This window comes from Pristiophorus japonicus, chromosome 3 (genome assembly GCF_044704955.1).
Source record: "Pristiophorus japonicus isolate sPriJap1 chromosome 3, sPriJap1.hap1, whole genome shotgun sequence".
NCBI lineage: Eukaryota > Metazoa > Chordata > Chondrichthyes > Pristiophoridae > Pristiophorus > Pristiophorus japonicus.
This window is the reverse complement of record NC_091979.1, coordinates 111,876,896-111,899,054: the sequence shown is the minus strand read 5'-3', so window position 1 is coordinate 111,899,054 and position 22,159 is coordinate 111,876,896. Positions and strand designations below refer to the sequence as shown.

Below are 22,159 nucleotides of genomic sequence, written 5' to 3'. Positions count from 1 at the left end.
GTTTTGTACAGACCACCAAACAGTAGTAGGGAGGTTGGGGATGGCATCAAATAGGAAATTAGGGACGCATGCAATAAAGGTACAGCAGTTATCATGGGTGACTTTAATCTGCATATTGATTGGGCTAACCAAACTGGTAGCAATACTGTGGAGGAGGATTTCCTGTAGTGTATGACGGATGGTTTTCTAGACCAATATGTCGAGGAACCAACTAGCGAGCAGGCCATCCTAGACTGAGTCTTGTGTAACGAGAGAGGATTAATTAGCAATCTGATTATGCGTGGGCCTCTTGGGGAAGAGTGACCATAATATGGTAGACATCTTCATTAAGCTGAAGAGTGACGCAGTTAATTCAGAGACGAGGGTCCTGAACTTAAAGAAAGGAAACTTGGACGGTATGAGACGTGAATTGGCTAGGATAGACTGGAGAATGATACTTAAAGGGTTGACGGTGGATCGGCAATGGCAAACATTTAAATATCACAGGGATGAACTACAACAATTGTACATCCCTGTGTGGCGTATGAATAAAAAAGGAAAGGTGGCTCAACAGTGGCTAACAAGGGAAATTAGGGAAAGTGTTAAATCCAAGGAAGAGGCATATAAATTGGCCAGAAAAAGCAGCAAAGCCGAGGACTGGGAGAAATTTAGAATTCAGCAGAGGAGGACTAAGGGTTTAATTAGGAGGGGGAAAATAGAGTATGAGAATAAGCTTGTAGGGAACATAAAAACTGACTGCAAAATCTTCTATAGAGATGTGAAGAGAAAAAGATTAGTGAAGACTAATGTAAGTCCCTTGCAGTCAGAATCAGGTGAATTCATAATGGGGAACAAGGAAATGGCAGACCAATTGAACAAATACTTTGGTTCTGTCTTCACTAAGGAAGACACGAATAACCTCCTGAAAATACTGGGGGACCGAGGGTCTAGCGAGAAGGGAGAACTGAGGGAAATCTTTATTAGTCAGGAAACGGTGTTAGGGAAATTGAAGGGACTGATTGCCGATAAATCCCCAGGACCTGATAGTCTGCATCCTAGAATACTTAAGGAAATGGCCCTAGAAATAGTAGATGCATTGGTGGTCATTTTCCAACATTCCATGGACTCTGGTTCAGTTCCTATGGATTGGAGGGTAGCTAATGTAACCCCACTTTTTAAAAAAGGAGGGAGAGAGAAAACAGGGAATTATAGACCGGTTAGCCTGACATCGGTGGTGGGGAAAATGCTGGAATCAATTATTAAAGATGTAATAGCAGCACATTTAGAAAGCAGTGACAGGATTGGTCTAAGTCAGCATGGATTTATGAAGATGTGACGAGTAGAGTGGATAGGGGAGAACCAGTGGATGTGGTGTATTTGGACTTTCAAAAGGCTTTTGACACGGTCCCACACAAGAGATTAGTGTGCAAAATTAAGGCATATGGTATTGGGGGTACTGTATTTACGTAGATAGAGAACTGGTTGGCAGACAGGAAGCAAAGAGTGGGAATAAACGGGTCCTTTTCAGAATGGCAGTCAGTGATTCGTGGTGTGCTGCAGGGTTCAGTGCTGGGACCCCAGCTATTTACAATATACATGAATGATTTGGACGAAGGAATTTAATGTAATATCTCCAAGTTTGCAGATGACACTAAGCTGGGTGGCAGTGCGAGCTGCAAGGAGGATGCTAGGAGGCTGCAGGGGGACTTGGACAGGTTAGGTGAATGGGCAAATGCATGGAAGATGCAGTATAATGTGGATAAATGTGAGGTTGTCCATGTTGGGGCAAAAACAGGAAGGCAGATTATTATCTGAATGGTGACAGATTATTAAAAGGGGAGGTGCAACGAGACCTGGGTGTCATGGTACACCAGTCATTGAAAGTAGACATGCAGGTACAGCAGGCAGTAATGAAAGCAAATGGCATGCTGGCCTTCATAGCCAGGGGATTTGAGTATAGGAGCAGGGAGGTCTTACTGCAGTTGTACAGGGCCTTGCTGAGACCACACCTTGAGTATTGTGTGCAGTTTTGGTCTCCTAATCTGAGGAAGGACATTCTTGCTATTGAGGTAGTGCAGCGAAGGTTCACCAGACTGATTCCAGGGATGGCAGGACTGACATATGAACAAAGACTGGATCGACTAGGTTTATATTCACTGGAATTTAGAAGAATGAGAAGGGATCTCATAGAAACATATACAATTCTGATGGGATTGGACAGTTTAGATGCAGGAAGAATGTTCCCGATGTTGGGAAGTCCAGAACCAGGGGTCACAGTCTAAGGATAAGGGATAAACCATTTAGGACCGAGATGAGGAACAACTTCTTCACTCAGAGAATTGTGAACCTGTGGAATTCTCTACCACAGAAAGTTGTTGAGGCCAGTTCGTTAGATATTGCATGATCAGCCATGGTCATATTGAATGTTGGTGCAGGCTCGAAGGGCTGAATGGCGGTGCAGGCTCGAAGGGCTGAATGGCGCTGCAGACTCGAAGGGCTGAATGGCGGTGCAGGCTCGAAGGGCTGAATGGCGGTGCAGGCTCGAAGGGCTGAATGGCCTACTCCTGCACCTACTTTCTAGGGGCCCAAGTTTCCACACGCGCCTAGAACGGCGCAGTCCCGACCTGGACGCCCGTTTTTTGCGCCACAAAGTGCGCCTAAAAAGATCCTCGGTATTCTCCACCTACTTGCAGGTCCTCTGGCCCTCGGTGCAGCCAGCACGAGCTGTGGGGGGGGCGGAGCCAGGTCCCTGCGCTGAAAACAGTGCCGGGACCTCTGCACATGCGCGCTACAGTGGCCACACAAGTGCAGTAGCTCCAGGCGCCGAACTTTGTGGGAGGGGCCCGAAGCACGCAGCCCCTAGCCCTGGCTGAATTGCCTCACTGGGGCTGCGTGAATAAGGCTCCTCCCACGGCCAGCTCCTGCTCCCCCCCCCCCGACCAGACCCGACACTCGCTCCCCGCCCCCCCCCCCCCCCCCCGCCTCCGGACCAGACGAGACCCGACACCCGCTCTCCCCCCCCCCCTCCCCCCCCGACTGACCCGACCCGACCCGCGCTCCTGTTCCCACTCCCCGACTCGACCCGCGCTCCTGTTCCCACTCCCCGCCCCCCCGACTGGACCCAACCCGACCCTACCCACGCTCCTGTTCCCGCTCCCCGCCTCCCCGACTGGACCCGACCCGACCCGCGCTCCTGTTCCCGCTCCCCGATTGGACCCGACCCCACCCGCGCTCCTGTTCCCGCTCCCCGCCCCCCCGATTGGACCCAAGCCGACCCGCGCTCCCGCCCCCCGACCCGACCCCGCCCCCCCCCCCCCCCCCCACTGGACCTGACCCGACTCCCGCTCCCGGTCTGGATCCGACCTGACCTCCCCCCCTCCCTCCCTCTCTCTCTCTCTCTCTCTTCCTCCCCCCTCTCTCTCTCTCTCCCCCCCTCTCTCTCCCTCCCCTCTCCCCCCCCCCATCTCTTTCCCTCTCTCTCTCTCCCCCCCGAACCGAACCGAACCTCCCCAACCCAACCCAATCCAACGCCACCTACCTGTAAATCTGGTGCTGGGGACGGGCCCTGCCCGAGGTCTCGGGCCGGCCCGTTCAGCCTTCAGTTCCGAAAGGCCTGCCTGAAGCACTTTCACACAGGTAGGAAGATGGTTTATTTAATCTTTTCTTTGCTTATAAATGTTTATTCAGGTTGGATTTATTTGTATAATATTTGTATAAGTATAAATAAGGATTTATTACAGAATTTAATGACTTCCCTTCCCCCCCCCAACCCCCCCCTCACCTGGACGCCTAATTTGTAACCTGCGCCTGATTTTTTAATGTGTAGAACAGGTTTTTTCAGTTCTACAAAAATCTTCACTTGCTCCATTCTAAGTTAGTTTGGAGTACGTTTTCACTGTGGAAACTTTGAAATCAGGCGTCAGTGGCCGGACACGCCCCCTTTTGAAGAAAAAATTCTGTTCCAAAGTAGAACTGTTCTACCTGACTAGAACTGCAGAAAAAAAAATGTGGAGAATTGCGATTTCTAAGATAGTCCGTTCTCCACCAGTTGCTCCTAAAAATCAGGCGCAAATCATGTGGAAACTTGAGCCCTATGTTTCTATGTTACAGACACCCCCGACCAGCTCTGGCCCTGGAAGGGCCGGCTGCAGACTAGGCAGCCCCCTCCTCTGCACCTTCAGTCAGATTTGGCTTGGGCGATTCCATGCTTGGTAGCAATGGCGGAGTGGCAGGACTCGGCTCAGGATTGCTGTGATTCTAAGAGACCACATCAGGATCCTGGGGCAGCACAGAACCATCCCCGCCAAGCTGCTGCAGCACATGGTGGTGGGGTGGGGTGGTACCGGAAGGCTCCCGGTGGACCCTGGTGGACCCAGCATGATGGCACCAGTCAGAGCTCGCGTGGCATCCAGCTGAGACTGCATGAGAGCAGACACAGTCTCGATGTCACCAGAGATGACAGCACTAAGACGCTCCGTGGCCTGTTGCCCAGAGTGCATGAAGCATTCTGACCTTCCAGGGCAGCGGCCACCCTATTCAAAGAAGCACTGAGATGTTGGCTCACTTGCGCCTGTGCTGCAATGGCAGCTGCCACCTCGCCCACGGCACGCATCATCACAGCTGGCTCCGCACGGTCACTCTGGAAGTCCACCATCGTTTGCCCACTGGCAATGATGGGCTCCGTGGAGCGCTCAGACCTGTCCACAATCCGGGTGGTGGACTCCTCCACGCTCCTGACTACTTACGGCAGCCTCTCTTTCATTGCCATCAAGAGCTGAGATTGCATGGCCTTCATAAGCCCCAACATCGATGGGCTCGTCTGAGTCCTTTGCAGCAAAACACGCATGCGAAATCGCCTCCCAGAGAGATGTCACCCGAGGTTCCGTTGGTCCTTGACCATGCTGCAGTCCACTAGGCCGCGGGTGCATCACCCAGTGCAGACCCCTCTCCTAAATCTACCTGACCCGATCGCGTGCTCCCAGTATCTGAGTTGGCGCGTGCAAGTGCAGTGACATGGTGCCCTCTTCCTCGGCCTCATGGACATGCCATCTATAACTGCCGTGGCCTGAAGGGTGTGCTCCTGACTTTGGCTGCCAGTCGCTTCAAGAGTGTCCATCTCACTGTGGCTCACACTCGGGATCTCATCTGCGATCATAAATGGGAAAAGGGGTGCCATCAGGGTAAGGTGGTGCATTGCACCTTGCAGTAAGCAACTTGCACACAAGCATAGTCAATTGCCAGGTAGGTGATTGCACTTTCAGTGAGAGATGGCATTGGACGAAGGCCTTCACTTACCCATGCTGCCCCCAGTGGGATCAGCGCGACCGGCGGCCACAGGGAAGCCAACGTGCAGGCCCATTAGCCACTGCACCCTCGCCTCCAGATCAGTCAACTGTTGTCTTTCGGATTCGCCTCCACCAAGGCAAAGAAGGGTTGCTGAGTAGCTGTGTCATTAGGCCTCGACAATTATTGCAAGTATGGGTCCATTGCATGCAGCTGTCAATCTGACATGAAAGGGGAGCCTCCATTGTGAGTGTGCAGACATATATATCAGGCCTCAGAAATCAAATGGTGCTTCAGTGACTCTATAGTGTTGGTGAGGTCCAGCCAGGAGGTCCAGGTCACGTCAAGTCGCCCAGTCGCCGCAGGAGTGTTGGTGAGAAAGAAGAGAACGTGAAGGAGAGTCTCGCAGATGGAAGGTGAGGAGTTGGGGGAACATGTACTCACTTTTATCACCCGAATGAGGCGCATTTGAGCCTTTTCCAGCATTGGGTGGTGGTGTGCTGATGAATGGAGGCCCCCGATATCTCCTCAGCAATTTCTCCCCGGGTATTGGTAAATACGCTCCTAGGGGGTCGGCCTGTATCAGGGTAAAGAATGGATCTCATTCCCTCCATCGCTTCCACCAGGATTTCGAGCTCCACATTGCTAAAGTGGCTAGACCTCCTCAAAGGTCTCGCATCAGCCATCTCCTCTTAAGCAACAGAGACCAAACTCAGTGCTCAGGGCCTAGCTGCAAATCCTGCCCTTTATGAAGGCCAGAGAGCAGTCGACTCATTGTGAGCAATTGGCCAGCAGTCAGGCCAGTATACAAAACAGGAGTTGGGGGAAAGTACAAAGCTATAATGCCCTATATGTGATAACAAACTCTGAAAAGTACAAAGTGCTAGTGTTTTCTCCAGTTTGCCGATATGGATATGTGGAGACTGATCTGCATTCAAAGAATAAGCAAGGCAGTGGGCTAGAAATTTGTTTTTTGGCGTAATCGGTTTTTTCCTGTTATTTTAGACAAAATACCACTAAAAACATTGCCAATTTCTAAGGGGGTAAAATCGGCCAAAAAATACGCCCGACTGTAAAAATCGGTGTTGCGTGAGGATTTGCGGTGGGAACCGTGGTCCTCGCCAACTTTAGCCCGAGGCCTATCACCGCCAAAAATACAGGCCCGGGGGAGGAGAAAACACAAAAAAAATTTGAAAAAATTAAAAAATCAGCAAACATTCAGTATACACTTTACTAATGAATCACTGAAAAAGAATAAAAAAATGAAAACTTCAACTTACCTTTTTTGTAGGTCTTCATACCATTGTTTGTGGGGCTTCAACACAGGCTTGTCTCAGGCATTTTTTTTTCACCCTGAGTATGGGTTCGCCGGACAGCCAATTTTAAGCGGTGCGTTTATTTTTGCCGTTGGATGTGGTCGATCCGCTTTTCAGCGATATTTCAAAACCGCCATTCGTTAACTTTGGCCAATTTTGGTGAGTACCTTTTACCGGCAAAAACGACGAAATATCGCCGAAAAAACATGCGCAAGGCTGGCCAATTTCTCCCCACAATCTTTGGAGGTAATCTAATGTTTTAATCTTAGGAATGCTTACAGGTAGATTTTACAAATTTGTGCTTCCAATGTAGAGTTTTGTTCCCCGGGAGCACATATTAGGAGTTTGGGTTCGGAGGTCAGTAGGCCCCAAAGGATTTTCCATTAATTAAAATTAATGGTGCAAAATGCTGCAAGGCCTGCTGACCTTCACACCTGAATTCCTGATATGCACTCTTAGCACTTGAGCTCTTCACCAGGGGCACAGATTTGTGAAGCATCCCCTTTAGCATCTATTCACAGTTTTAGTATTACTGTAATAGAAGACAATTCTGTGTTCTATTACAGTAATAAAGCTACTCTTAACATTTGAGTAGTACTGGTAGTACAATGCTAAGGGACTTTTCAATATATTGGTGTGTAAACTGAAACCTTTGAAACATTGCCTTACCCAGGGAGCAAAGAATTCCCTGGAGTTGCTGGTTGACTATTGATTAATGACAGCTTCTCAGTTTTCCTTTAGCGTGGTATAGATTGACAACATTGATGCTGTAAATACAAGAGACAGACTATAGCTTAAGTCAAAAACACTTCAAACCTATAATGAACTTGGCTACCAAAAGGACTTGGCACCATTGCTGCAAGGCACTCTATCATGTAGATGATATTCACCTTAAAGGAATACAATCCAATCTTTTTTTCAGATATGACTTGTGTTTTACTCATCATCATAGGCAGTCCCTAGAAATCTAGGAAGACTTGCTTCCACTCTAAAAGTGAGTTCTTAGGCGACTGAACAGTCCAACATGGGAATTACAGTCTCTGTCACAGGTGGGACAGACAGTCGTTGGAGGAAAGGGTGGGTGGGTAGTCTGGTTTACCGCACGCTCTTTCTGCTGCCTATGCTTGTTTTCTGCATGCTCTCGGCGTCGAGACTCGAGGTGCTCAGTGCCCTCCCAGATGCTCTTCCTCCACTTAGGGCGGTCTTTGGTCAGGGACTCCCAGGTGTTGGTGGGGATGTTGCATTTTATCAAGGAGGCTTTGAGGGTGTCCTTGAAACGTTTCCTCTGCCCACCTGGGGCTCGCTTGCCGTGTAGGAGTTCCGAGTGGAGCGCCTGCTTTGGGAGTCTTGTGTCAGGCATGCGAACAATGTGGCCTGCCCGGCGGAGCTGGTCGAATGTGATCAATGCTGGAGATGTTGGCCTGAACGAGGACACGAATGTTGGTGCATCCGTCCTCCCAGGGGATTTGCAGGATCTTGTGGAGACAACATTTCTTGGTTTTTCTCCAGCGATTTGAGGTGTCTACTGTATATGTTCCAAGACTCTGAGCCATACAGGAGGGCGGGTATCACTACAGTCCTGTAGACCATAAGCTTGGTGCCAGATTTGAGGGTCTGATCTTCGAACACGCTCTTCCTCAGGCGGCCAAAGGCTGTACTGGCGCACTGGAGGCAGTGTTGAACCTCGTCGTCGATGTCTGCCCTTGCTGACAGCTTAATGACAGCTTCTCAATTTTTCTTTATTGTGGTATAGATTGACAACATTGATGCTGGAAATACAAGAGACAGACTATAGCTTAAACACAAAAACACTTTAAACCTATAATGAACTTGGCTACCAAAAGGACTTAACACCATTGTTGCAAGGCACTCTATCACGTGGATGATATTCACCTTAAAGAACACAATTTAATCTTTTTTTCACATATGATTCAGCAGTGATTTGGCCATAGTGGACTGGAAACAGCTACTTGTGGGTAAATCAGTGTCGGAACAGTGGGAGGCATTCAAGGAGGAGATCCGGAAGGCTCAGGCCAAACGTGCCCTTAAAGAAAAAAGCTGGGAAAAATCATTCTAGAGCCCCCTGGATGTCTAGGGACTTACAGGGGAGGATTAAGAAAAAAAGGGACATGTATGTCATATACCAACGGCTAAATACTTTAGAATCTTTAGAGGAATATAGAAAGTTAAGAGGCAAAATTAAAAAGGTTATTTGGAATGCTAAGAGAGAGCATGAAAAATTCTTGGCCAGTAAAATTAAGGAAAACCCTAAGATGTTCTATAAATATATTAAGAGTAAGAGGGTAACTAAAGAAAGGATAGGGCCTATTAGAGACCATGAGGGACCATGGAGGTGGAAAATGTTGGTAGGGTTATTAACGAATACTTTTCATCTGTTTTCACAAAGGCATGGGGCCGGAGGATTGGAGGACTGCTAATGTAGTACCCTTGTTTAAGAACGGAAAAGGGGATAGGCCGAGTAATTATAGGCCTGTCAGCCTAACCTCAGTTAGTGGGAAAATTATTGGAAAAAATCCAGAAAGACAGGATAAATCTGCATTTGGAAAGGCAAGGATTAATTAGGGACAGTCAGCATGGATTTGTTAAGGGAAGATCATGTTTGAGTAACCTAATTGAATTTTTGAAGGAGGTAACCAAGAGGGCCGATGAGGGTAGTGCGTACAATGTAGTGTATATGGACTTTAGCAAGGCTTTTGATAAGGTCCCACATGGTAGACTGATCATGAAGGTTAAAGCCCTTGGGATACAGGGCAAAGTGGCAAATTAGATCCAAAATTGGCTTGGAGGTAGGAAACAAAAGGTAATGATTGATGGATGTTTCTGTGACTGGAAGGATGTTTCCAGTGAGGTTCCACAGGGCTCAGTACTGGGTCCCTTGCTTTTTGTGGTATATATCAATGATTTAGATTTGAATATAGGAAGTATGACTAAAAAGTTTGCAGATGACACTAAATTGGCTGTGTGGTTGATAATGAAGATGAAAGTCATGGGCTGCAGGAGGATATCAATCTACTGGTCAGGTGGGCAAAGCAGTGGCAAATGGAATTTAATTTAGAGAAGTGTGAGATAATGCACTTTGGGAGGGCTAATAAGGAAAGGGTATACACATTAAGCGGTAGGCCATTTAATAGTGTAGCTGAACAAAGGGACCTTGGAGTGCTTGTCCACAGATCCCTGAAAGTAGCAGGCCAGGTGGATAAGATGATTAAGAAGGCATACGGAATGCTTGCCTTTATTGGCTGGGGCATAGAATATAAGAGCAGGGAGGTTATGCTTAAATTGTATAATACTTTGGTTAGGCCACAGCTGGAGTACTACGTGCAGTTCTGGTCGCCGTATTATAGGAAGAACGTGATTGCACCAGAGAGGGTGCAGAGGAGATTTACTAGGATGCTGCCTGGAATGGAGAATCTTAGTTATGAGGACAGATTGGATAGGCTGGGTTTGTTCTCATTGGAACAGAGGAGGTTGAGAGGAGACCTCATTGAGGTGTACAAAATATTGAGGGGTCTGGACATAGTGGATAGTAAGGGTCTATTTCCATTGGTGAAGGGATCTATTGCGAGGGGGCATAGTTTTAAGGTGGTTGGTGGAAGGTTTAGAGGGGATTTAGGAGGGGGCCTTCTTTACGCAAAGGGTTGTGGGGATCTGGAACTTGCTGCCTGGAAGAGTGGTGGATGCAGAAAGCCCCACCACTTTTAAGAGATGGTTGGATGGGCACTTAAAGTGCAGTAACCTAGAGCTAATAATTGGGATTAGACTGGATGACCTTTTGTTGGACGGCGCAGATATAATGGTAAGTACTGCAGGGAATAGAATACGGCCAAGGTGATCTCCTGAACTAGTTTCGATGGCCTGGATGGGTCGAAGAGGAATTTTCCCAGATTTTTTCTCCCTAAATTGGCCTGGGTTTTTATCTGGTTTTTGCCTCTCCTAGGAGATCACATGGCTCCGGTTGGGGATGTTTCAGTATAAGGGGTGTCGCAGGTGTGTGAGGCGGACTGGTTGGGCTGGGTGCTCTTTACCTTTCCGTCATTGTTCATAGGTTTATATGTAATCTTTAAGGCTGCTGACCAAGGGTCGTGCGGCTCTTTGTCGGCCGGCGCGGACACGATGGGCCGAAATGGCCTCCTTCTGTGCTGTAAATTTCTATGTTTCTACATGACTTGTGTATGAGCAATCACTGTAAATATTGCAACTCGACATTTTTTGTTCTGAGCCTTACCTGAAGACAGAGATACAAACTGAGTCATAGTCACATCGTAAGAATTGGATTTTTTTTTACTTTTCTGGAATAATCTCATATCGGGAATCAGTGCTAGAATCTGCTCTTTAGCTAAGCATATTGATAAAATATTTATAACATTAATTTATAACTCCAAAGTTTCTTTTACATTGTAAAATGCAATTAACTATATCTCAATTCTCTATTCATTCACCTCAACAAGAGGCAATTCTATTTTTAAGAGCAGCAAACAAGATTTTTATCAACATTTAAATAGAATTAAATTGCATTTTGCACTTAATTCATCTCTCTTTGTTTAGGGTGACATTGGCTTCCTAGGAAGGCCAGGGCCTGTTGGCCCTTCTGGGGTTGGTGAACCTGGATTGCCAGTAAGTTTCATTATGTTACAAATCGTGTTTGAAATCTATGTCCAAAATTTAACATAGGCGGTTGAATAGACAAAATGAAAACATTCCAAACTGGTGCAGACTTCAAAGAGATTCGATATTAACAAGTAATGAGGTTGATTTTTATCTGTACCATCTGGGCACAAAATAATGCATGCCCATAAAGGAGCCCAACTGATTCCTCTTTCCAGTCATTAAACTGGAAGAAAAACAGGGCAGGATCCATTGCGAGCCTGCCATCCTTCCCATCTGATCTGTGCTCTCTGACTCCTCGAGCTGATACTTTATACCTAACCAGTACAGACCAAAATCTACCCTATTATTTATTAATATCCAGGCTTCTATGTTAAGTAATTCTTCTAGACATACTTTTACATGTAAAACGTTAAACTCCTCTGTTGTTTTTGTGTTTTACCTCAATTTTGATAACATGTCTTTGTAATTTACAGAAAATATTATCCAACAATGTCACTTATTCTCTTAGTATCAGCTGTATAGATCTTCTGAATGTTAGTAAAATTCAGCTTGTTTTACCCAAAGTGAGAAATCAGAAGATGGGCAGACATAACAACTTACATTTATATAGCACCTTTAACATAGAAAACATCCGAAGGCCTTCACAGAGGCAAAACAGATGCTGACCATTAGTGGGCGAGTTTAGGAGAAGGTTGAAACGTTAGGTTTTGAGAAGGCTACTAAAGACGAGGAGAGAATTAGCAAGGGGGAGAGCTGAGATGATAAAAGTTCTGCCACCAATGGTGGAACGTGGGAGGGGGGAAATGCACAAGTGACCAGAGTTGAAGCATCAAAGGACACGGGCTGGTGGAGGCTGCAGAACTAAGGATCAGTGAGGCTTGGGATTTGTAAGTGAGCATGAGGATTTTGAATTTGATATATCATGGGAGAGGGAACCAGTTGGCGGGGGGTGGGGGGAGGGGGGGGTAAGATGGGACCATTAGGTGAGCACGTTCTTTTTGGGAGCTGATGGGCATACCCCAGTCAAGAACTACCTGGAAGGAGGCGGTTCAGTGAATGCTCACCTGTGCACTGAACCTGGGAGCTGGTGCAGAAGAAATTTGCTGGTCTCAGGAAGTATGCTTACATTTTGCTTCATTTTACAATGTTGCATTCTAAAATATGTTAACAGCACATCACTGCAAGTTTGATGGCGCACCACAGAAGTAGAATGCATAGCACTAGCAGCTGGTCATGTATTTTCCAAATGCACAGGCATGTCCATTTATCTGCAGGAAAATCTATATTGCTGCTATGTCTGTGTGGCTAGCCCACACTGCGATATAAGAATTTCAGAACATAAGAAATAGGATCAGGAGTAGGCCATGTGGCCCCTCGAGCCTGCTCCACCATTTAATAAGATCATGGCTGATCTGATCATGGACACAGCTCCACTTCCCTTCCCGCTCCCCATAACCTTTTACTCCCTTATCACTCAAAAATCTGTCTATCGCCGCCTTAAATATATTCAATGACCCAGCCTCCACAGCTCTCTGGGGCAGGGAATTCCACACATTTACAACCCTCTGAGAGAAGAAATTTATCCTCATCTCAGTTTTAAATAGGCGACCCCTTATTCTAAGACTATGTCCCCTAGTTTTAGTTTCCCCTATGAGTGGAAATATTCTCTCTGCATCCACCTTGTCGAGTCCCCTCATTATCTTATCAGTTTCAATAAGATCACCTCTCATTCTTCTGAACTCCAATATGTATACACCCAGCCTACTCAACCTATCCTCCTAAGTCAAACCCCTCATCTCCGGAATCAACCTAGTGAACCTTCTCTGAACAGCCTCCAATGCAAGTATATCCTTCCTTAAATACGGAGACCAAAACTGTACTCAGTACTCCAGGTGTGGCCTCACCAATACCCGGAATCAAGGGAATAACGGAGGCATGTGAAAAAGGAACGGCAGTAATCATGGGGGATTTTAACCTACATATCGATTGGTCAAATCAAATTGCACGGGGTAGCCTTGAGGAGGAATTCATAGAATGCATACGGGATTGTTTCTTAGAACAGTATGTTACAGAACCGACAAGGGAGCAAGCTATCTTAGATCTGGTCCTGTGTAATGAGACAGGAATAATAAATGATCTAGTAAAAGATTCTCTCGGAATGAGTGATCACAGTATGGTTGAATTTGTAATACAGATTGAGGGTGAGGAAGTAGTGTCTCAAACGAGCGTACTATGCTTAAACAAAGGGGACTACAGTGGGATGAGGGCAGAGTTGGCTAAAGTAGACTGGGAACACAGACTAAACGGTGACACAATTGAGGAACAGTGGAGGACTTTTAAGGAGCTCTTTCATAGTGCGCAACAAAAATATATTCCAGTGAAAAAGAAGGGCGGCAAGAGAAGGGATAACCAGCCGTGGATAACCAAGGAAATAAAGGAGAGCATCAAATTAAAAACCAATGCATATAAGGTGGCCAAGGTTAGTGGGAAACTAGAAGATTGGGAAAATTTTGAACGACAGCAAAGAATGACTAAGAAAGCAATAAAGAAAGGAAAGATAGATTACGAAAGTAAACTTGCGCAAAACATAAAAACAGATAGTAAAAGCTTTTACCGATATATAAAACAGAAAAGAATGACTAAAGTAAATGTTGGTCCCTTAGAAGATGGGAAGGGGGATTTAATAATGGGAAATGTGGAAATGGCTGAGACCTTAAACAATTATTTTGCTTCAGTCTTCACAGTGGAAGACACAAAAACCATGCCAAAAATTGCTAGTCACGGGAATGTGGGAAGGGAGGACCTTGAGACAATCACTATCACTAGGGGGGTAGTGCTGGACAGGCTAATGGATCTCAAGGTAAACAAGTCCCCTGGTCCTGAAGAAATGCATCCCAGGGTATTAAAAGAGATGGCAGAAGTTATAGCAGATGCATTCGTTATAATCTACCAAAATTCTCTGGACTCTGGGGAGGTACCATCAGATTGTAAAGCAGCTAATGTAACGCCTCTGTTTAAAAAAGGGGGCAGACAAAAGGCAGGTAACTATAAGCCAGTTAGTTTAACATCTGTAGTGGGGAAAATGCATGAAGCTATCATTAAGGAAGAAATAGCGGGACATCTAGAAAGGAATAATGCAATCAAGCAGACGCAACATGGATTCATGAAGGGTGAATCATGTTTAACTAATTTATTGGAATTCTTTGAGGATATAACGAGCATGGTGGATAGAGGTGTACTGATGGATGTGGTGTATTTAGATTTCCTAAAGGCATTGGATAAGGTGCCACACAAAAGGTTACTGCAGAAAATAAAGGTACGCGGAGTCAGAGGAAATGTATTAGCATGGATAGAGAATTGGCTGGCTAACAGAAAGCAGAGAGTCGGGATAAATGGGTCCTTTTCGGGTTGGAAATCGGTGGTTAGTGGTGTGCCACAGGGATCGGTGCTGGGACCACAACTGTTCACAATATACATAGATGACCTGGAAGAGGGGACAGAGTGTAGTGTAACAAAATTTGCAGATGACACAAAGATTAGTGGGAAAGCGGGTTGTGTAGAGGACACAGAGAGGCTGCAAAGAGATTTAGATAGGTTAAGCGAATGGGCTAAGGTTTGGCAGATGGAATACAATGTCGGAAAATGTGAGGTCATCCACCTTGGAAAAAAAAACAGTAAAAGGGAATATTATTTGAATGGGGAGAAATTACAACATGCTGCGGTGCAGAGGGACCTGGGGGTCCTTGTGCATGAATCCCAAAAAGTTAGTTTGCAGGTGCAGCAGGTAATCAGGAACGCGAATGGAATGTTGGCCTTCATTGCGAGAGGGATGGAATACAAAAGCAGGGAGGCCCTGCTGCAACTGTACAGGGTATTGGTGAGGCCACACCTGGAGTACTGCGTGTAGTTTACTTAAGGAAGGATATACTAGCTTTGGAGGGGGTACAGAGACGATTCACTAGGCTGATTCCGGAGATGAGGGGGTTACCTTATGATAATAGATTGAGTAGACTGGGTCTTTACTCGTTGGAGTTCAGAAGGATGAGGGGTGATCTTATAGAAACATTTAAAATAATGAAAGGGATAGACAAGATAGAGGCAGAGAGGTTGTTTCCACTGGTCGGGGAGACTAGAACTAGGGGGCACACCTCTAAATACGGGGGAGCCAATTTAAAACTGAGTTGAGAAGGAATTTCTTCTCCCAGAGGGTTGTGAATCTGTGGAATTCTCTGCCCAGGGAAGCAGTTGAGGCTAGCTCATTGAATGTATTCAAATCACAGATAGATAAGATTTTTAACCAATAAGGGAATTAAGGGTCATGGGGAGCGGGCGGGTAAGTGGAGCTGAGTCCACGGCCAGATCAGCCATGATCTTGTTGAGTGGCGGAGCAGGTTCGAGGTGGCTAGATGGCCTACTCCTGTTCCTAATTCTTATGTTCTTATGTTCTGTACAGTTGTAGCAGGACTTCTCTGCTTTTATACTCTATCTCCCTTGCAATAAAGGCCAACATTCCATTTGTCTTCCTGATTACTTGCTATACCTGCATACTAATTTTTGTGTTTCATGCACAAGGACCCCCACGTCTCTCTGTATTGCAGCACTTTGCAATTTTTCTCCATTTAAATTATAATTTGCTTTTCTATTATTCCTGCCAAAGTGGATAACCTCACATTTTCCCACATTATACTCCACCAGCCAAATTTTTGCCCACTCACTTAGCCTGTCTATATCCCTTTGCAGATTATTTGTGTCCTCCTCACAATTTGCTTTCCCACCCATCTTTGTATCATCAGAAAACTTGGCTACAATACACTCGATCCCTTCATCCAAGTCATTAATATAGATTGTAAATAGTTGAGGATCCAGTACCAATCCCTGCGGCACCCCACTAGTCACTGTTTGCCACCGGAAAATTATCCATTTATCCCGACTCTCTGTTTTCTATCAGTTAGCCAATCCTCTATTCATGTTAATGTATTACACCCAACCCTGTGAGCTTTGTGCAGTAACCTCTTATGTGGCACCTTATCGAAAGCCTTCTGGAAATCCAAATACACCACATCCACTGGTTCCCCCTTATCCACCCTGCTCATTACATCCTCAAAGAACTCCAGCAGATATGTGTGCGCACTCGGTCCGTGCAGCAGAGCTGGTCTCTCGTCGTCTTGGTTAATCCTTGCCACTGGACCAAGACCAAGCTCTGTCAAGCCTGTGTGGTGGCTGGTGTGCAACAGCCACCACACGTTAAAAAAATCCAGGCAGAGGCACCTTCCACCCTTCAACATGTCGTTCAGGATCTGGAATATTAGGTCCTTCATTGAAATACTTGTGAACTCATTGAACGCATCCCTTTTTGGCATGGAAGCAAGTAATCCTCGATTTGAGGGACCGTCTAAGAAGAAGTAGTATTTGTTCTGTGGACAATTAAATGTGGTGAGAAATGAACATCAAGCACACTGCCGACAGAAGACACGACTGTTGAGCTGAGAATCTTTTAAATTCTTCAGTCATGTCCCTTTTTTATGTGCTTGCAAGAGAAGACTGCATATAACAGGCAGCAGAAAATGCAGACTAGAGGAGATTTGTCTCATTTATGATCTTTGACTTTTTACGAAGGTAAGGCCCTGGAGATTTTAGTGAGTAGATTTTCATTTTGTGCAATAATGTATAACTGGTGATAGCGAGTCAACAGCCTGTTTTACATCTCTCTCAATTTTTATTTTAATCGACTTCAATCAACCACTGAAGAATCAGTAAATCTTGGAGCCCATCCGGCTGCTAACCCTCTCCACATGCCTTCCCCGCCCCCCCCCCCCCAACCACCCACCCTGCCATTGTGCTTGTGTGCCATTTAATCAGCTGCAGCATTTTAAACATTACAGTACCATCACTCAATTACCCTCCTGCCCAGCAGTGGCCATTTGGCAGGCATAACTAATGAGGCCTGCCAGGAAACTTATTAGCATTAGACCCCTGAAGTCGAGCAGAAGACACACCATGTTGCTAACCTTCCAATGGGAAGCGAATCCAGCCTGTCGTCTCTCAAAGGCTACAGTCACTTCAAACCTCTTTTAGCCTTGGTTATTTTGGAAAAAATTTCAGAGATGCACTTCAGGAGCTTCAAGTTTGGTTTTTGGAGTATTGTACACTGACCAATTTTGGGGAAATGTCTTCCAAGGTTTCAAAATGGGATTCCCTATGGGTACATGTTTGAGGAAGAAGATGATGATGAGCAAGAGGCTGTAATGGAAGCCAGGTGAATCATGCAGCACCGGAGAAGCGCCAGACCTTCACGGAGATCTCCTATGAACAGAGCCTACAGACTTACCATGCACCTTTTCAAACCTTTTATTTGAGTTATGTCTCTGAAGGTTTTAGTTCCCCTCATAAAGCCCCAGAAGAGTATTGCCTTCTCCTATAGGACAAGCTGCAGAACACATCAAGAACACTGACAGTGCTCACAGTACATGATACTTGGTCGTTCTCGGAAATCAGTGGAGAACTTCTGCCACGTTAGTCAATTTGCAGTGTATGGCTGCATAAGGCAGGTGACAAATGTGGGGCAGCTCAGTTCATCTCGTACATCAATGAAGCCATGCAGATGAGGCTGTAATAGAATAGCACATTTCTCAAGGGTTATTGGGGCAATTGGCTGCACACATGTGGCAATATATGCCCCCACTGTCAACCCTCACCATTTCATTAACCGTAAGGGATTTCAATCTTTGAATATATAATTGGTTGTGACCGCATGCACAGCTTTTTCATTTTAATGCTAAGCATCCAAGGAGCTGCCATGATTTCTTTATGCTGAGGCAGTCTGGTGTCCCTGCACTCAGGAGTGGATTTATAAAGGAATTTACTTTGGACGAGACACTATTTAAAAGGACGAGTAGTGGCTTGTTTAGGTGGCAACCGAATAATTGTAGTGCACATTCAGATTTAGTTTCTATCCCAATGATGTTCAAGTGATACAATAATTACAGTGTTTATATATAAAACATAATCTATGTCATCAACCTGAAGTTAGCCAAGTGACAGACTGTAAAATATGTAAGGGGGAATGTTAACTCCCTCAGCCTGGTGCAAATCGAGTGGTAGCAGTATTAAAAATCACAGTGGTCGACTTGCCACCACCGCCATTTCTCCTGCGGCCTTCCATTGGGCGCCCCAGGAGCCTGCCTGAATCAGTCAGGAACTTCATCAATAAATGCAAATCAGGGCCCAATGATGCACTGGTGCAGTTTTAATGGTCTACAATGCTGAGCGTGCTCCATGAACACGGCACTTAGTAAAACTCGTGGTGAAGAGGAAGAGACTCCAAAAAGCTACATCTAAAAATTACTCCTCCAGGCTCCACAAAAATAATTATGGAGGTCGCTGCGACCCCAGACTCCCTCCCTCCTTCCCCCCCCCAAATCTACCTTCCTGTCAGCTTTTGTGCTGACCCGGAGCCAGCGAGCTGCAGCAGGACGTCTGTTTGGGGCGTGCAGCTTCTTGGTGTTATGTTATTGAGGCTGTGCCCTCGAAACAGATCAGGCCTCCCACTGGAGGGATCAGGCGGCTAGCCCGCCTGCTACGCTGGCCCCAAGTAGTCAAAATCTACCCTGTACATAAAAGTTTACTTTAACAATGAGATATTTTCCCTCAATATTGCCCTGTGTGCCCTCATGCCTATGGGCAGTAGCTGTGAGGGGCCATTGGCAGTGCAGAGCCTCACTACACACAAGCGCAGGTTGGGAATAGGGCTACGATACTCCACCCTTCTTTCTCACTTCATGCTCGCAGCTAACAAGACAACACGTTGGGAATGAAACCTTGCAATATTTCCCCTTCCGTGTCATACTGAGTGTTTCGTTTATGTGCAATGGGTATCGAACTACACATTTAATAATCATGGCAGTGTATTTTGAAAGTTGCCAAGTTTATCACCGCCTCAGTTAAGGTGTTTTCTGCACTCACTAAAGACAAAGGCCTAGAAATTTGTCTCGGGCGGTGGCACAAACCGTGCGGTGCCGAATTGGCCACCGGTTATAGGTAGCACCTGATATTAGTATTAGGCATTGCGTATAACGGGCGTCTGATCCGATACTGCCCGTTTTGCACCGCAGCCTGAGATGAATTTCTGGGCGAAAGGTCCTGAACATCTGCAAGCCTTTGATCCTGGCGGAAGTACCGTGATCTGACCCATGGGTACCTCCACAGCTTACTTCACTCGAATATCCAGGATCGGGGTGGGAGGGGGAGTTCTCCCATTTGGATACTATTGGTGGGCAACTGCCAAATCAGGGGAGATGAGAGAAGCGGTGCTTTCCAGCCGCTCTCCCAGTCTCAGGATCGCAGGCCGGAATGAAGGCCCAGAGGTCACGTTGCTTTATTGGGGGTCAGGCCACGGCCCAGACCTGGATCCCCAGATAGCTTCCACGCCTGACAGGAGGCCAATATGCCTGCTTTCATCTAGCCTACCAATCACCTGATGGATCCAGATCCAAGGAGACATCTGGGTTGGAAATCCTCTCCCCACAGCATCCCCTAGCTGTGGCCCCTTTGGTGTTGAGGTGGGTAAATGTTCTGCCACAAACAAGGCTTGGCAGATACTCACGTCAGAGACCAGCACCCGGCATATTCAGATCCCTTCCTAATATTCAGGCCTTCCACCACACGCCAGCTTGACTCATGGTCTACAGAAGGCTCTCCGATTTTCAGGACTAAACTTTTTGGAGGGAGATGATGGGCAGTAAGTGGGTGACTGCTGGTTTCTGTTAAGCATATTTAATGTGTCACAGTTCACCAAGTACTAGGTAATTTTACTGTTTTGTAAGTCTTATTCCGGTACATTGAACATATGGCCCATGGCCATTGTTCAGAAGCAAGTAACAGTTGTTAATGCTTTATTATGACATAGTTCATAAATTAATTTTCTGTTCATTTTGTACAGGGTCCTCCTGGGTCTCAAGGTCTTCAGGGAGATAGAGGTTTACCTGGAGAAGGTTGGCCAGGATTGAAGGTATGAATAATTCTAAATGCATCTTACAGACGGGATCTGTCTTTCCTTGCAAAAGATTCACCTGAAGTCACCTGAACGTTCTGTTTCAACATGTAGAAAAGGAATTCCCCACCAGCAGGGTACACCAAGCAAGATATTCTTTTGTTAAGGATATGTTGCCAATGCAAGGGTTATTGAGCAATGTAGTAAATGTACATTGTACAATATTGTAAAAAAGAAAAATCAAAAGCATCTAAAGCTAAGAAAAGGTGCTTCAGCACTTTGTGACTTGATACTGGCTATATGTAGTTAAAGGGTTGTTAAGAATCCAGCACACTGTACTCAGTCAAACCCACTATACACAATACAATCATAATCATAATCTATTTCTAGTAACATCTAAGATAGATACGGTGTATACAAGTATAGGAATGTATTATGATCAGCAAGAGCACGAAAACTAGTAAATATAATATAAAGTCATTAATGGAAAGTATTTCAGACACTGATTCAAAAAATGTAGGGCCGAAATTGCCCCTTTTTTTAAGCGCCATTGCTTTCCGCACCTTTACCTCCTCAATCACCACTCGGTCGGCGTGGAGGAGCCGACATTTTCTAAATTGCCCTCCTTTATTTTTGGAGCAGTGTATGGGACTGCCCTGGCCGTCTTCCCGCCCCATCGGGCACACGCTGACCCCTTACCGACCAGCGGCGACCCCCTTTCTGCTCCACGTGTGATATTGTTCCACGGGAAATAGCCCCACAGGAGCAGATCGGCCTCTGGTCGGTGCCCCCGACAGCTTTCCCCGACGGGAAGCTTCTTGTGGCTGGGCGGCGCGGCCACCATTTTATTTTAATTGTTGTCCGACTCCGAAGTCGGCCCGACAATGGTAGCTACGGTTTTGGCCGGGCCACCAACAGGCATCCCGGCACCCCCTCTTGGATATCGGGCCATTGGCCCGGCAGAAACCCTCCCTGGTGGCCCAATGGGTGCCATTAAAGTGGCTGCAGAGTTCGCAGCGACCCTCCCCTTTAACTGAAGGGGAGGGACATTGTGACGTTTCAGCACGCCGCTGATGACCCGAAGCGGCGGCTGACCCGACCCAATGGCACTTCCGCCCTGCAGCAGCCCGGCGCACCACACTGACACAAAAAAAAATGAAAGAGCTGAAAATCACTCTTCTCTCCATGGATTGGGGCAGAGAAAAACATTTTAAAATGATAACTGCACCCCGTTTGAGGCGGAGGGCAATTTCAGCCCCTTTATATTTTCAGGAACTGTTCAAAAGAAAGGTTCACTATTTAATTACTTTATTAATTCTAGTATTAGATAGTTAGATATAAAATGACTACTTATATATCTTCAAATAATTCAGCAAATGTTGTAAAGTACATTCACATGATCCATGTTGACCTGTTTTTTTCAAACTTGATATTCTGAGAATTTCTTCTGTATTGTTTTGTTCTTTGCCTTTACCTTTTCCTTTGTTCACCTCCATAGAGTATTATTGAGGCTGGTTACGCCATCACATTGCAGTGGCAAAGGGATTGCAGATGGCATTCAAGTAACAGAACTACTCACCTTGCATCCTTTTGCAAAGTTGACTCATTTTATTGGGCCGAAAATCCTGGCCTCGCGGGGTCTGTACGAAGTGCGCACGGACCCGGTAAGGCCTCACAAAAAACTGTTTTTGGCACGCAATGCACATGCGCCAAAAACCGGCTTTTCCGATCTGTGAAGATTTCTCTTGACAGATCCTCCTCATCCCCGGGAGAAGGACATCCGCGCGGGAGAGATTGGGCTATTTGCCCAACTCATGCCCAGCGAATGTCCTTCAAACTTTTCCGCCTGGTAAAAGCAGGCGCTTAGCTTACTTTTACCAGCTTAAGAGTTTTAAAACATATAAAAATTAAATTTAAACATTCATTTTATATTAAAAACCCTGTCCATGAAGGTAAGTTTATT

The 22,159-nt window shown here is 46.1% G+C and overlaps 1 protein-coding gene across 1 annotated transcript in view; it reads left to right on the top strand.

The window, feature by feature from the left end:
* The window catches only part of col28a2a (collagen, type XXVIII, alpha 2a), a 205,003-nt gene that overhangs the window by 82,746 nt on the left and 100,098 nt on the right, over nucleotides 1-22,159 (top strand). The window contains exons 12-13 of the mRNA XM_070875706.1: nucleotides 11,145-11,213; nucleotides 20,146-20,214. Coding sequence (XP_070731807.1) covers nucleotides 11,145-11,213; nucleotides 20,146-20,214 — 138 coding nt within the window. The remainder of the gene's footprint in view (nucleotides 1-11,144; nucleotides 11,214-20,145; nucleotides 20,215-22,159) is intronic.